Source organism: Labrus mixtus, chromosome 6 (assembly GCF_963584025.1).
Source record: "Labrus mixtus chromosome 6, fLabMix1.1, whole genome shotgun sequence".
Taxonomy (NCBI): Eukaryota; Metazoa; Chordata; class Actinopteri; order Labriformes; family Labridae; genus Labrus; species Labrus mixtus.
This window is the reverse complement of record NC_083617.1, coordinates 1403393-1420434: the sequence shown is the minus strand read 5'-3', so window position 1 is coordinate 1420434 and position 17042 is coordinate 1403393. Positions and strand designations below refer to the sequence as shown.

Here is a 17042-nt window from a genome sequence, read left to right as displayed (position 1 = left end):
ACTGTAATTAATGATGTGATTTGATATTAAATAAAGACTTAAGTGACAAGTGGTGATTAAGAGAAGAGCTCCTCACCCACTTTGTCACAATGTTGTCAAGTTTTCTATGTGCTGATTCAGCTGACTGTAAACCCCCCTAAGTGTTACCACAGGGCTAGGGTTACAGGAAGAGAGAAACCCTGAGGTCTTACTGGGCGCTGCCATATTTTGTGTCTGTGCTCAGTTCACTCACAGAGTGAAGGATTATAGGGGGATCTGCCGGCTAAAAATGTTGTTTCTCAGAGAGTATTACAAACAATTTACAGCTATATCTGTTTTTTCTGTCTTTAGTAAATCTACAGACACTGAGGACGGCATAACAAAGCACATGAACGTCAGCATCCTCCTGGTGATAGAAGATGAGGTCGTCCTGGAGCATCAGATCAAGCAGCATGGCATGAAGGACTATTGGTAGCATACGGTAGCTATGCTCATGGGTCTGTTGCATACAGCTTCTTTGTAAAGCTGTGAGGTCGGGAGTTTTCTGAAAGCTTCCAAAAAATATTTGGACATTGTCTCACAGATCTTTTCTGAAATGTTTGTGTTACCACAGTAAGATCACCTCATTAAATGTGTAAATTACCTGATTTTATACATTTATTGCATCTGAAAATACTGAGAAAAGTGACCGATAAATGATAAATGCAACAAAAGGACAACAGATTTTTTGCACATTCTTGGGTGGAAATGTTTTTACCAACAAGCGGTAAAAACATTTGTAAATGTTTAGATGTGCTATTTGATCTGATCTGCTATCAAAGGTTGAAGAACTAAAGTTAGTTGGTTTCTATGATAAAATGAATAACCTGTAGAGATTATACCTTTTTTTTTTATTTGGAAGGAAGTTGAAAGTTTCCACAAAAGCAAAGAGAATCACTAAAAATGTATACGCTGAACTGATTTAAGTTGACTAAAATATAAATATATATTCAATTTAAATTGATTAATTCATTTAACTCAATATTTTAGATGGATTCAACTTTTGATAAAGTATTTTATCTTTGGATTTCAAGTCAAAAGAAATTGAAAGAGCATTTTGCCTCAACTAGATAACGAGATAATTTCACAGGAACTGAGTTGTGTTCAAAAGTTTTGTGAACTTAAAGATTTAAGTACAACTGACTTGATGTCAAGTTTATTTGACTATAGAACATTTTATTTCTTTGGAATAATCACTATTTATCTCAACTTATCTTTTTTAAGTTCAGGTAACTTAACATTTTAAGGCAACCCAGACACTAACTTTTTTAAGTCATAACTAGTTGTTTTTTTTACAGTGCTCTTGTTAGTGGAGATTATAGTCTTATATTTCTAAATTCAAATAGAAGGTCTTGTCTCTTTGGTACCTGTTTTATTCATGATTACGACAATGTAGCACTTTGATTATATATCACAGCCGACCGTAGCCTATAATCTATCTGTCAGTGCAATTTGTCATGAGATGCATTGTGATGCACTGATGTGAATAAAGTGGTTTACTGAGTGTTACTGTGTTTAGTCTACGTCCTCAGAGCGGGGTTTGAGGTTGGATTAAAAAAGCATCACACTGTGAGTATTCTTTTCCTGCAGGATTCCTGTGGGTTGTAGCTTTGGCAGAATGTGTTGCAGCAGCTCCCTCTGTTTATTTAACTCCGTTTAATAAAGCCCCCATCCAGCATGTCTCTTCACACCAGAGCGTGCCTGCTTTTCCGCCCGCTCCGAGCAGCAGGAATTCCTTCCTGATCGCTGGCTGAACTCAAGTAGAAAAGATTGGTCGTGTTTCTCAGGGTATGCACAGAAGGCATCCCAACTTACAATGTTTTTTTATGCACCAACAGTTTGGTGTTTCTGCTCAGGCGGTGCTTCTTTGTTCCTTTTGATTTCTCTCTCTTCCAACACAGTTACTTCAATATTTAACAAAACACTAAAGCTCAGGCAGAAAGGCAAAGATCTGATCATGCACAGATACCCATCCAAATGAGAATCTGCTGGATACCAGGGCAGAGTATTTTGAGAGAAAGAAAAATGCTGTCAGAGAAATACCGCTCAATCTAAAATCAGTTCAGCTCTGATTTGTTATGTGTCTGATCTCTTCCCATGTCATAACACCTCAACTCAGCCAGACAGAATAACCCAGTGCGTCAACAGTCTGCCCGTTATAGCTGAAATAATACTTCAATAATACCTTCTGGTTTCATCTTTGCAGTTTGACAGTGGAAGAATGTCTCACAATGATGGCCCTGATGGTTAAAACTCAGATATTTCAAGCATCACAACATCATTTCACAAAACTACAAACTCAAGAACTTTTCAGAAATCACAACAAATCAAAACATAGAACTTAATTTCCCAAATGCATTAACATATTACAATCAGTTCATACATTGCAACGTGCCCACTTTCTTCTGATTGGTCAGCTCTCTGGCATCCTTCAGGGGGGCAGAATGCTGCAGGGCTGCCAGGGGAGGGCTGTTCTCCAGTGCTGGGAGAAGAGAGTCTATGTAAGAAGTTTTAATCGGATCATGTAGAGGCTTGAAGTAATCTGGTGAAATTCTTGGTTTCATATTGGAGGAACTATGCCGTAATTTGCAAAACAAGGTAATCCTGGGATTACTCCAACATATGTTTACCTCATGATCTGAAACGTTTAATTTGGGCATCCAGCGTTGTAACACTGTATGAGAGTTTAAAAATGGGGATCAGCTTCACAGCTCAACTTTAAGGTCTAGAGAGGAGAGTGGACAGAGCAGGAAACCCGGGAGAAAGAGAGAGGGAGAGAGTGGGGAATGACATGCAGAAGAGGATCTGCAGCTTTGGACTTGGACCTGGGTAGCCCGCCTGGAGGACTACCTAACCTCTAGGCCATTTGCACCCCACTACTTTAAATTGGAGTTTCCTCTGAACATCATCAACAACTACAACGAGTTAAACCCAGAGATCTGATGGTAACCAAAGTCCCCTTTAACCCCCTTAAAGTCTACGGGGCCCCTCCTCAGGTCTCTCTCTCTCTCTCTCTCTCTCTTTAGATGTATTGCTCAGTGGAACTCTTTCATCTCTGTTGACTGGGTCCAAAGAAAACAACATTACACAGCACATTATGATTAAGGAATGTGCTTGTGTTGTTCCACCCATAAAACTTTGGCTTCAATAACAGAAACAAGCCCCTCGCCCTGATCAGAAGGAGAGACGGAAGATATACCATGCAGCGAAAAACAAAGAGACAAAAGACTAATAATAATAATCGTCTATTGAAAGTGTCTGTTTGTTTAGACGGTCAGCCTTTGACCAAAAAAAATGGATTCATGTTTGTGTTGCATATTTACCATTCAGTGTATGCTTTTTGTTTTAATGCAGCAAGATAAACTTTGTTTCATCTTTTGATTTGCGCCATTTGTAAATATTAATGGATGAAGCCTGAGTGGCGTCCCCCGTTTGTTCCTGCAGGGGGCGCTGGAGTCCCATCGATGGCGGTCTCCATGCTGGAAATGCTGTCTCAGTCTAACTTTCAGTCAACCTAACGACAGGCTGAGAGCTGGAGCTGAGGCGGGTTTTAAACCTCCTGACAAACCGTTACACCGCGCTCACCTGTCAATCAGGTCAGCTACACGCCTTATTGTGAATAACTCTTATCCTTCATCAAATCAAAACTGATGAGTCATCAAAACATTCACCCCCCGTACAGTGTGTGTCCATCGAGACATGAGCTAATCACACCTATTTGTTTTTTTGAACCAGGCTGTAAACATGTTCATCTCTGCTGTAAAAACAGGCTTTTTAGAATGGGTGTGTATGTGACTTCCTGTTGCTTCTGCAGCCAGCCTCTAGTGGACACTCCAGGAACTGCAGGATGTTACACTTTCAAATTGACTTTATTTTTCAACATTGAAGATTGCCCTTGGCGAAAACCCCCCTATTCTTGGCACTTTTATTGTGAAATGCTCTTATCCTTCATAAATCAAAACAAATAAGTTATCAAAAATTACATTATTAGACATTAAAAGACACAAATAAGAAATTTAAACAGCAAACTTTTGTCAAGATCATCCACAAACACATCAGGGAGAACATCTACAGCCAGATGTGTCCGCCTCCAAGTCAATTAACACCCTCTTAAAATCATCCAATGAGAGCAGATCGTTAAGTTTTCGGTCTTTTTGTGAATTCCAAGTAAATGGAGCAGGAAACTTTAACGCCTTTTCCCCCAATTCAGTTCTTACTTTTGAAACAGATAGCAAGAAAAGGAAAAGGAAAATTATAGAAGTCCCATCTCCTGACTGATGGAGGTCTGAAGGTATGTTGGAGGCAGAACTGAAATCGTTTGAAATTTGTAGTTGAGAACATGCCAATGTTTAAGTCTGCATGTTGTCAGGGAAGACCATCCAACACATATTCATTTATTTGCTGAGAAATGAAAACAACCTGCAAAAAGATAATGGACAGTTTTATCTATTGATTAGAGCAGGAAAAATACTTACAAATGTAATTTTCTACTGGCTATTAGGCTAATTAAGTTCAAATTGTATTTTATTCGGAATATTATATATATATGTACAGTATATTTAATTTTTATTGAATTTGTATTTCATTTTTCATATTTTTTCATATTTGTGTGCATTATTATTTATTTAAATATATACTTTATTTAAATCATCATTCAGTTACATTAACAGACAAACAAAGGCAACGACAGCGTTCCATCCGGTTCCATCCCACGTGCGCCGTTGTTGTCAGTGAACGCACTTCCTTAGCAACGCGTTTCTGAACCAGGAAGTACTTCTGTATGCTACAGCTGCTAGCCGTTGTTAGCACAGAGGAGAGAAAGTGTTTGGCAGCAAAGTTTTGATCTCAGTCAGATTTTCGAGTCCAGCTGTCGTTAATGTGAAGTGAACACATGTCAGGAAACGTCGTCTTACTTGTGATAAAAGAGGAGAGAAAAGAGAAAAGTGTAAGTTCAGGTTGTTTTGTCTGTGTGTGTTAGCTAGCTGTTAGCTAACGAGCTAACGAAAACATAAGGCTGTCAGTTCGACTTCAAACACTTTTCTTTAATGTTTTATAATTATTTTATTATATTCAACAACACATTACATACTTATTAATGCCTGTAGATAAACTTTATAATGATATTCGTACCTGTAGCGTTATAATGAGACCAGGAAGTGTTGGTAAAGTTAATAACGTCCAGTTAGTGTGCAGCCTTTAAATTGTAGTTTTTATTGTAGTTCAAATGTCGTTAGATACGTGAATAACTGTGACGTCATTTAATCATCAAATAATTATTTTATTTAAGCATTTCTGGATTTATTTTCACCTACAGACAGACAGACAGACAGACACACAGACAGACAGAAAGACAGACACAGACACACACACACAGACAGACAGACACACAGACAGACAGACAGAAAGACAGACACAGACAGACAGACAGACACACATACACAGACAGACACACAGACAGACACTTATTGTATTCTTCCTCCTCCTGCCAGTATTTTTGTGGTGTTGGCATTTGATTTAATTTAGTGGTCTTAAAAAGTCTTACATTTATGTAAGGGGTTACTCTGTGGACTGAAAAACAAATCCAAAATGTTTGTTTCTTAACTGGAAGTTTGCAGATATATTTATGTAGATTTAGATATAGTGTTTGTATGTATGCTGGTTACTGGAACACCTACATTTCCCTGCTGGGATGAATAAAGTATATCTTATCTTATCTTATCTTAAAAAATAAAAATCAACAGCATACCGGCATGTAACTAGCTTGCAAGTGAGGCATCTTACTTCATTCATATCTGTGTCAAGAGTTTGCCGTACTGATCAGAATGGACGTTCGCGGAAGTAGTGGTATTCAAAACATTCAGACCTTGCCTTTCCAAATGATTTAAAGAAAAATATACAGTGAAAAACCTCCGGTTTAAACGTGCCGGGCTGCAAAGTATTTATTTGTTTTACTAACAACTCCAAACGCAAAACCAACGTTGCAACGAGTGCGTTGTAGTAATTAAATAATATAACATTCGGATGCATCACGATGAAAAACACCACTTATCCGGACTAACTTTCTTGAGGGATCACAGGAGAGGGACGTTAAAGTACAGTTTGTCTCCAGCTTATGAGCGGAGACGTAACCCTGGTGCGGACCTGCACAGCCCAACAGAGAGACACAGCAGCTTCCCTCGTGTGTCACTCACAGAATTAGAGCAGTGAGAGCATGCATACTGGCCTTTTTGGATGAAGTGATAGATGATGCGAAAAGTCCAGCCCTCTTCAAATTCCTGGTTTTAAAATCTGGCCCTTTTGAATTTGTAATTGAATAGCCCTGCATTAAACCATCATGTCAGGGTTCACCCCTGAATAATGACTATTATATGTCTTCTTCCCTTGCAGGTGTTCCATGAAGATGAATTCCCTCCCACCGTCTGATAGGCCATGATAGGCTTGTCGAGTAATGTGGGGGTTATGGAAAGTCTAAAGAATTCTGCTGAAGAGCAGCAGCCGTCCTCTCCCCTCAATTCATGGTCCCAAATACAGGAACCCAGCAGGAATCACAAGCCGAAACTAGCTGGAGGATTTGTTTTAGTTCATGCAGGTGAGAAGGAACAACATAATGTACGAGAAGAATTGAGAGCTCATAAAAGATGAATAACAAAACGCAGCTACAGACACGTGTGTATCTGCCATAAACTTACATTTTTAAGTTTCCAGACACAGTTTTATTCTATAATGAGGTGAATTATCATCACTGACTTTTTCCCCTTATTTTTGTTTGTAGGAGCAGGTTATCATTCTGAATCTAAGGCCAAGGAGTACAAGCATGTGTGCAAAAGAGCCTGCCAGCGAGTGAGTTCACTTTTTTTTGGTATTCATACTGTAACTGTGTGTATCCAAACAAATAGCAGATGGCAGTTAACAGTATTTAATGTGTTTAATATTTCCTGAAAACAGAAGTTTAACAGATTAACATTAATACTCAATCAAAGTGGTATTTAAGGGCTTTTCCTACAGAATGGAAGAATGGTGCAGCACCAAACAGGATCTGTTGTTTCCTTCCATCCATTATCTGTACCGCTTTCTCCCATTCGGGGTCGATCCCAGCTGTGTTACGCCCTGGACTGGTCTCCAGCCAATCACAGGGCTGACATATAGAGACCGACAACCAGCCACACTCACATTCACACCTACAGACAATATAGAGTCAGCAGTTAACCTAACGAGCATGTCTTTGGACTGTGGGAGGAAGACGGAGAACCAGGAGAGAACCCACACATGAAGAACATGCAGACTCCACACAGAGAGACTCCTGACAGACGGGGATTCAAACCAGGAACCTCCACCCAGAGAGGCTCCCGTCAGACGGGGATTCAAACCAGGAACCTCCTCGCTGTGAGGGGACAGAGCTAACCACTGCCCCAACCTGCGCCCCCTTAAATATCCAATCCAAATGTATTCATAAAACAGATTTAAAAACAGCAAAAGTTTACTTGCTGCACAATCAAACACAATATAAACACAGTAAAACATAGACCAATGTAAACACAGGACAGAAAGAGTAAAAAGTCTAAAGACAAATAGGAAGTGATAAAAAGAAAAAAAGTCAACTCTCAAGCAGAGCCAAAAGCCAAGGCGTTAAAATATATATGAAATATGTTAGTGTGAAAAACTATCTAAAGCCCATACGCTTTGCTCCATTTTAAATTAGCTGCAAGTCTATTTTCGATGGAGCAAGCCAGCGATAAGCTAAACAGAATAGATCGCCCCGTAGAGGAAGTCAGACATGGAAACACACAGACCGTCCGGTCAATTTCAAAATAAAACACAACATACAGACTTCTGATCGTATATTCCATCACTTTATCAACATGACGTCAAAACAGAATGAACAACAAATCATCCTCAGAAAGACAAAGAGACATGTTGTTTGCATGTTTTTCTGATCTTGTAGTTCTCTTGTGATCTTGTAGTTCTCCTGTGATCTTGTAGTTCTCTTGTGATCTTGTAGTTCTCCTGTGATCTTGTAGTTCTCCTGTGATCTTGTAGTTCTCTTGTGATCTTGTAGTTCTCTTGTGATCTTGTAGTTCTCCTGTGATCTTGTAGTTCTCTTGTGATCTTGTAGTTCTCCTGTGATCTTGTAGTTCTCCTGTGATATTGTAGTTCTCTTGTGATCTTGTAGTTCTCCTGTGATCTTGTAGTTCTCTTGTGATCTTGTAGTTCTCCTGTGATCTTGTAGTTCTCCTGTAAACATTCCTGTGTGATGTTCAGAATAAATATAAATGAAGCTTGTTTTTATTTTCAATTAAACACCCTTACATGTGTTCTTTTAACGTTTATTATTATGATTCTTTAATAATCCGTATCGGCTCAGTTAAAGTGAGATAGCTTTTGTCTTCGTCAGTGTTGTCAGGTCGGATGGGGAGCATCTGTGAACAGCTGTCGCTGCACATATTTTCCGTGGGGTTCCAATCTGTGTTTTGGCAGAACGACCGCAGCACTTTGTTGTTCTTGTTCTGAAGTCCGTCCAGTTTTTCCTTTGGCTCTATTAAGATCATTTTGCTGTTGGCGGGGAAGTCTTTGTTCTTTGGCTCACTGAAGCAGGTTCTTCTCTTCGTATTTGGTTTCATTCATTGTTCCTTTTCTTTTTGCACGTTCCTTACATCCTGACCACTCAAACACGACCTCATGGTCCCGCCATAGCTCTAGCTTTACTTTAGGAATGTATCAGGTAAATGTTGGACTTCAAATTAAGGTCAATTTATCTTCAAAAATCTATTTTTTCTGCTTCTCAGCATGTTGTGATTTCTCATACTTACAAAGAAAACTGAATGTAGCTCAGTTTGCGGGGTCTTGAGTTGGGAATCGGAGGGTCGCCGGTTCAAGTCCCGGTGTGGACCAAGCCTGGAAATTGGTCTGGTAGCTGGAGAGGGGCCAGTTCACTTCCTGAGCATAAAGGATATCATAAATATAGGATCCTGATTGCACATAAAACCCAAAGTCCAGAAGGTCAACACATCATAAGAAAATAAATAAAACGTATATATTAATATCAATGTCCAATCAAAGTGACTTAAATCTTACAATCAACTTCCGTCCTCTTCATAAAATATCAAACATGTTTTCATTTTCACACTTTGAATTAGTGATCAGAATTCTAATGTGATGATGACCAGCTGATCTCTCTGCTGTACACATACCTTAAAGACTCGGTGCAATAGAGAGCGGTACATTTAGTCTTTGATTTGAATATCTGATCATTGTGTCACAGAACTGATTTGTGTTTAGTATAAAAGCTAACTGAGTAATGTGTGTATCTGGTGTTTTAAAGGGGAAAGTCGTCATAACCACTTCTCTCTGTGTCCCGTCTCCAGGCTGTGGATCGGCTCAAAGCGGGGGCGCTCGCTGTGGAAGCAGTGGCTGCAGCGCTGGTGGAGCTCGAGGTTTGTTGAGTTTGATCCAGGTTTGATTATGGAAAGTAAAAAAACACATAAAGAAATGTAATTCTACGCGTGTATTTGTTTATACCAAACAGCTTCACTCTGTTTCAGAGAACTGTTATCGAGTATTTAACAGAGAAATCAAAAACATTCAGCTTTTTTCGTACAGTCTTTAAAAAGATTTACTGTAAATTTGGACTCTTAGTTTTCACATTCTGCCTCTTTGCTTTGAACCGTGTGAACGATTTCTTTAGCTGAATTTAAACGACATTACAACACTCCCCCTGTGAGGAATCAGCTTCGACAGCACAGCTGATTACAAATAAAGTTTGATTCCAGACTCTGCATGTTTTTAATTGTTCTCAGGACTCTCCTTTTACAAACGCGGGCATGGGCTCCAACCTTAATCTGTCGGGAGAAATCGAATGTGACGCGAGTATCATGGATGGGAAGACGCTGCATTACGGTGCCGTAGGAGCTTTGAGCGGTGAGTTACTACAGATGTGTTGAAGTTTATGAAACACTGCTGAGATGTTGTGGCTCTAGAGTGAAGTCACCTGGAAGTTCAGGCGATAAGGGCGCACTCATACTCGGCCCAGTAGCCTCGTTCCTTCCCAGTCCCCTGCTGGCCTGCTTTCTAAACGGGCCTGAGCACAGTTACCTAAAACAACACATGCATGGCTTTTAGAAGAAAAAGGGACGCTCAGTCGAGTCTGCATACGCACATTTGACAACAACACAGAGAACATGCAACTATGAAAAGTTTTTGTATTTCAAAGAGTGGAGTGAAGCTGTGGAACTCAGGTGATGTGCAGACATGAAGCAGTTTAAAAAGGGAGTATAAAAATATGATTTTTACGAGGTACAGGGATGAAGGGGGGTTTCAATAATCATCAGGTGTTTACAGGGGTTATCGTTTACATATTTGTTTATTTATTTATTGAAAATGTTTCTTGTTTTTTTGTCTTTTCCTTCTGTCTTCTTTCCTTTTGTTTTCTTTTGCCTCCCTAAATAAGAACGTGTTCACATGTAAATAGTTGTTGAAGGCTATATGGGTGTGTTTACACACATTTATAGATAAAATGTATAAATTAATGGAGAAGGGGATGGGATTAAATAAGTTTATGCTTCTTCTTCCCCTTTCGGACGTGTTAATTGATATAGAGCGTATTTGAGAGCATTTTGTATGATGTCCTTCATGTTTTGTACATATTACTTTCTTTTCTTCTCTCTTTTTTTTATTTCACGTCCAAAAAAAACTTCAAACTCAACTCAGCTCGAACATGGCGGCTACTTTACTGGCTTTATGGCTTATTTTTAGTCGTTTTAGTCAGATACAGACAGAACACTCCAGGAGTTTTCGATAATGGAGGCGGGAATCCATACTTCATTTCTACATTGTGAACCCGTGCTTGTGCTCGTGCATGAGCAACCGTAGCGTGCCGAATCACACCTCTTACATCCATGCCAGGACGGAGGAAGTGTACGGAGCTTGAGCACGGATGAAGCACTCACCTTAGTGAGAGCAACTGGACTTTAGGGTTCAAACATGCTCGTGCCTAGTATGAGTGCACCCTAAATTGAATGATTTCCTCTCCACTACTGCTTGTTTTAGAGATTTCTAAAGGTATTTGGCCTCTTAAATCCTCACGACAGGGGACCACCTACATTCTTCTTTTCCTGGAGTCTCTCTAAGAGTTTTCCTAAAAGGCTTCATGTTGTAAGAGCTGCTGAGTTTCGCCACGCTGCAGCCCAGGGGTGAAAACTGGCACAGATTGTTTTTTATTACCAAACGCTGCATCATGTAACATCCAGCCTCATAACTCGACGTGCATGATGTATTAAAGGTTTCTGGCTCTGATATAAAAAGTATACATGCTCACCTCTGTGTTCTTTTAGCTCTCAGACTTCAGGAAGGTGTGTTTTATTGAAAAGGTAAAACTCTGACTTTCCCTCCAGGCGTGAAGAACCCGGTGTTGGTTGCAAACCGTCTGCTGATCGAAGCACAGAAAGGGAAACTATCAGCTGGCAGGATACCTCCCTGGTGATTATCAGCAGTATGAATTCATGTAGTAATAATGTGACCTGATGATCTTTTATTGACATCTCGTTTTATCTCTTTTCTCAGCTTTCTAGTGGGGCGAGGAGCACACGACTGGGCCGTCAGCCACGGGATACCACCGTGCCCGTCAGAAAAGATGGCCACCAGTGAGTATTTTGTTGACCTGCTTCAGAATCATGGATGCGTCTGCATGAGACTAATTAGAGATGTTCGTTTTCTGCAGAGTTCAGTTTATCCGCGTACAAGAGGAACAAGAGGAAGATGGAGCTGGCGGAGAAAATGGACACCGGACACAAACAGACAAAGAAGAGACGACAACCGAGTGAACATGTGAGTCAAGTGAATTCTTTCTCATCTGGATCAATTTAAAGACAGATTGGACCCAGGCTGTTGTGCTGAAATTTATGGGAATAAATGGCATCAAGCTTAAAATAGAAAAGTGCAGGAGTGCCGATGGCCTAGCGGTTATGTTGTGTGCCTCATCAGAGGCTGTAGTCCTCCTTGCAGCGGCCATAGGTCTGAATCCGACCTCAGATGTTTGCTGCACCCGCCCACTCTCTCTCCTCCCAGCTGTCCTGTCTGAAAAAGGCCACAAAAAAAATAATCAATAAAGTGCAGAAAACATCAAGTTTAATTTGATATTTAAGACATGAAATGTGTCTTACTGTACGTCTGAGACAAGAAGATTTGCTTTGACGGTTATGATCTCACATTCTTACTGGGCCAACAAAGAAAAACCTCGTCACCAGTTTGCACAAAGATTTCCAAGAAACGATCAAAGTGTCGGTGCAAAGTTTCACCAGAGCACAACTGGAGAGCATCCTGATGACGAGCCGAGTCAAAAGCAGGAAAGATTGAAAGTCTCTAAAGTCTCACAGAAGAAGGAGGAGGGAAAGTTTCTGTTGGTCCGGCTGTGTTAAAAGGAGCCAAAACGTTTAAATACATCGGAACAGTTATTTCATTTCAATCAATCCATGATATTAATGATGCGTCCGTACAAATCACAGACTAACAACCACGACGGATTGTTTGTTGACTCAGGTGAGTGATGAACGATCACATCACAGATATTTCTGTCCAAAGGTCAGTCGTCCCAGTGAGAGTTTAAGGTTTGAGTTGCTTAATGTTCTCCATCTTTCTCATGTTTACACAAACTTCTCGACCGATTAAAGATGAATATGTGAGCGTTCAAGTTACAAATAAATCTGGACAGAGCTGCTACACATTCTGACTCTGCTCATGCACATGCCATGCCTGGCGTTTTATGATGTTTGTACGTACATTAAGAAGATGAACTTTATTGACCTTGGGAGGGGACATTTAATTTGACCCTCTTTTATTTAACATGCTAAACACACATGCACAAACAGGATCCTATGGAGAGATGTCAGAGTGGGAGGGGGGGGGGGGGGGGGGGCTGCCCAGAGCGCGCGCTCCTGACCTGGTGGGGGGTCGGTGACTTTATCAAGGGCGCCTCAGCAATGCTCAGAAAATGATCTGACACCTCTCCAGCCACCAGACCAATTTCCAGATTGGGTACAGTTGAACCGTTGATCCTCCTGTTCCCAACCCAAGACTTTAAGGCCCTGACACACCAAGGAGATCGTCGGCTGTCGGTGAGCTATCGTTGCCCTAGTTTTTGAGGCGTGTCCAGCTCCGTCGCTAGTCCGCATCGGCGGTCAGTGAGAGGAATCTCTCTGATTGGCTGTTTGGAGGTTTCATTTCTCTCCAGCTCTCCTCACAGGTTCTGTAAAACCCCTTGAGCATGTCTCTGTAGTCTCCATGCTTTCACACATTAGTGTGGTTTCTCCTTATTTGTCTCCTCCGCCTCTTCTTTTCTTTTTTCCACTAAAAGACAAAGAGCTGACAACGCCAGCGCCATTTTCTACTTTTTATCAGACATTATTCTCCATTAGTAGACGACCTATAATACGAGTGGTGAGCGACAGCAGTGTGAAAATGGTAAACAACGGACTACCGCCCCCTGCTGGCATGGAGAGTTGTTTCCTCTCATGCATGTGCAGAATCTACGTGGTGGTTGGCCGTCGGCTGTAGTCTTTGCGGTGTGTTCAAGTGGAACTTTTTGGACCAAGACAAGAGGCGACACCACTAGTTGTTTGCCGTCTGCTTGGTGTGTCAGGGCCTTTACAGACTGAGCTACTGCCCACCCCCCAAATTAGGCGTCATCTTTCCTCTTCCTTGGACATATAAAGTCAATTAAGAGGAATAAGCTCCTTTGGTATCTTGTTTAAGAGACTTGGTGGGGGCAACAACAGAAGAGTGATTGCAGTCTGGTTTTGATTTTCAGACAGAATGTTCTTTTTATTTCTCTTGTGTTTCTGCCAAGCAATAAAAGTAATTTCATTCATTTCACTTCAGCGTAATACACGCACCTGTCCTGTGATTATTCAAGTTGCGGTGTAGATTTGGAGGATCTAAAGTGTATTACAAAGACGCCTTTAAGTTCTAAAGCCATTATTTACCGTGTTTTTCTTAAACGCATGCTGATAAGGGCTGACAGGAAATCGCTGGCTCTTGTTCTCATTGGCCTTGAAATGCCCGGAGACATGGCTGATTTAGGAGAGCCAAAGACAGATGAGACATATTTGCCTTTTTTTTTACTCTGTAGTTTTAGTTCCAGGGTTCAGTGAAGAATCCCTTCTGGTAGTAGGGGAGTGGGGGGGGGGGGCTCGGATCGTGTGTCCTGATGCCATTTTGCACATTTAGCCTGTACAACTCTATTCATCACGCAGTCTGAGTCGCGACGGTTCACAAACAAGTCGCTTCCAAAGCAAACTGCAATCAGGGAAGAAAAGAGAGCTGATTGAAATCACAACATCTCTGATGAAATATGAAGAGCAGAGGAGAGGGAATCATAAATATGTAAGTTCATGCCCCTCGTCTCCGCTTCAGATCAGGGAATGTTTGGATGTGTCCTCATGTGTTCTGCCCGAAATTTTCATGAACTTTTCTTATCTGAAAATAAAGACTTCTATGCGTCTGTTATGTGACTCCTCTCTTCTGCTTACTGTGATGCAGGAAAATGGTCCAGGGTGCCTCGACACAGTGGGTGCCGTGGTTGTGGACCTGGAGGGGAATGTAGCTGCAGCGGTGTCCAGCGGAGGCCTCGCAATGAAACATCCCGGCAGGGTCGGGCAGGTAATCCGGCATCCTCTATATATTTATTTACAGTATAACATATTTACAGAACACATTTTTTTGATTACTAAATATAAATATACAAGCCGGCTCCTCCACCCTCTGATTGTCAACAAACACATGTTGTGTGACGGTTTTAGTGGCAAGACTTTTAATTTAATTTGTTTGTTTTCTGGGGTGCCAGCCAAAAGTCGTTTTGGTTTGTTATTTTAAGTCACCACACTTACTGTCAAAAAACCAACACAAAGGATGTAAAAGTATTAAACTAAACCACCTTATAAATAAATAATAAGGAATGAAACAGTAACTGACACACAAGTTCACTTCAATAAATCATCATTCTTGTATTAGGTAACATAAAACAAAAAAAACCAACAACACAAAAATATATTCCCAGCAACTCTGATCAAAACAAAATATGTTGAGTCTCTCACTCTTCCAGTGGTAAAACAAAACAATCAACAAAAAAAAATCATTTTTCAGGCCCTTAATGTTCAGTTTAAAAAACAAAAGTCACTAAGAAGTGGGCGGAGTTAAATTCTCTGTGTGTGTTTTACGAGTCTGTGCAGTTGAGACCTGCGCTACAAGCTCACCAAACCAAATTCCTACATATCGTTTATTTAATGGCAACTACAGCACATTAAAAGCTGCATAAACATCAGCCTAACAGGGAAAAATGAACTCTCAATAATTTCCCCACAGAGAAGGAACGAACCAGTAGAATTTACAGTCTTGAATGAATTCCTATAACGGTAAAAAGAGTGTTCTGGAAATGTGAGACAGACCTGTTTTAATTCCTTCATTCAGGCATTAGCATGCTGTGCTCAGACTTACCTGGGGATTTATGATATTTAAGAGCGTTTCCTGAACAGAAATATGGAAACACAGTCTCCTAATTTTCCATTCTTTTCTCAGGCTGCTCATTATGGATGTGGCTGCTGGGCGGAGAATGCCTGTAACATGAACCCTTACTCTACAGCAGTGAGTACTTCAGGTATACACCGCTCTCTCTCTCTCTCTCTCTCTCTCTCTCTCTACACAAACGACCTCACAGTTGTGTACATGTGTGTGACCGTGTTATGGTCCTCTCAGCGCTCGTGTTTACCCCCCCCCCCCGCCTGCCTTTTTGTTTGGGCGCTGATATGAATCACAAACAGATATTTGATGTGAAACTTTTTTTTTTTTATTCTGCCCCAGTGAGTCAAGCTTTGAAAATACTTTCCGATGACCTCCAAGCGTTCCCGCTGAGTGATTCTCATCAGTCACTTCCTCGGCTTGATTGAGTCATCATTCCCCCCCGCTCTTTGTTAGTCAGCTGCACGCCAGGTGCTCCTCAAAGCTCTGTGGATTTTCAGTGACATTTGACATGGGACACCTGCTGGAGATATGAGAGAGGGAGAGCTGCTGGGAGTGCAGTGGAGAGATGGGAGAACTGGCAAACTTCAAGTGCAGAGATTTAGATTCTGATCTTTGAATCTCAGGATTCCAAATAACGCTTTCCTGGTGTATGGTGGTATTCATTTATCTACTTTTGCATGATTTGGCATAGGTAGGACGACTGTTTTACATTTATTTCCAGATTGGGTGATGAATACCTCGAGGAGATCGTCTTTTGGGGTCACATGCTCACACAAACAGAGAAAAACACAATGCATGGAAGAAAACTAAGAAATGAACAAATATTTTGTGCAAAAAAAAATCCATGTTTAGCAAGTTCATAGTTATCCTCTGTAGTTGTGCGGATCTTCTGACATGTCTTTGCTTTGTTTTGTTTACTGCCTCTGACACTCACCGCCCTCGCAAACCCCCACCTCAGTCAGTGCCACGGTCATGAATTATAGTTGTCACCTGTCACGCTCTCCTTTCTCTCCTTTTCTTTGCCCCCGCTCTCTGCAGAATCGGCCTCGGAGGGAGGAGGAGCGATTGGTGCAGAAGGTGGCGTTTACGGTTTCTCTTCATGCAGAAGTGGAGAGCTAAATTACTCTCTGTTGCCTGCAATTTAAAAACTTCATTTTGCCTCCAACATCCGCCGTATATTCACCCCAAATTAATTAGAAACGTCACAAGAGTCCTCCTGAAGAAGAGAGTCTGCAGGTAGAGAAACAGAAGCAACCACCTATCAAAGATTAGACACATAGAGGAGGCAACTGCACAGAGGCATCCTTCCTTTTCAGGACCGATCGGCTGCGTCATTAAGACATTGTTTCCAAAAAACAGGCCAGTGTGTTCCTCCATCCCAGGGTCCAGGCGGTATGGTTTGAATGTTTCAGATTGAGCGACTATATTAGGGCCACTTCTTTAAGATGTGCAGACATCTGCGACAGAGCTTCTGGGGAACATTAAAACCTTTTTGAAGTGGATGTGTAGCCTAATGC

General features: G+C 41.1%; 1 protein-coding gene across 1 annotated transcript in view; it reads left to right on the top strand.

Moving 5' to 3' along the window:
• The first annotated feature begins 4770 nt into the window (after positions 1–4770).
• tasp1 (taspase, threonine aspartase, 1) overlaps positions 4771–17042 on the top strand; it is a 30665-nt gene continuing 18393 nt past the window's right edge. The window contains exons 1-10 of the mRNA XM_061039416.1: positions 4771–4963; positions 6406–6607; positions 6791–6858; positions 9381–9449; positions 9813–9933; positions 11406–11490; positions 11575–11654; positions 11732–11838; positions 14548–14667; positions 15583–15661. Of these exons, the coding sequence (XP_060895399.1) occupies positions 6448–6607; positions 6791–6858; positions 9381–9449; positions 9813–9933; positions 11406–11490; positions 11575–11654; positions 11732–11838; positions 14548–14667; positions 15583–15661 (889 nt within the window). The 5' untranslated portion in view covers positions 4771–4963; positions 6406–6447. The remainder of the gene's footprint in view (positions 4964–6405; positions 6608–6790; positions 6859–9380; positions 9450–9812; positions 9934–11405; positions 11491–11574; positions 11655–11731; positions 11839–14547; positions 14668–15582; positions 15662–17042) is intronic.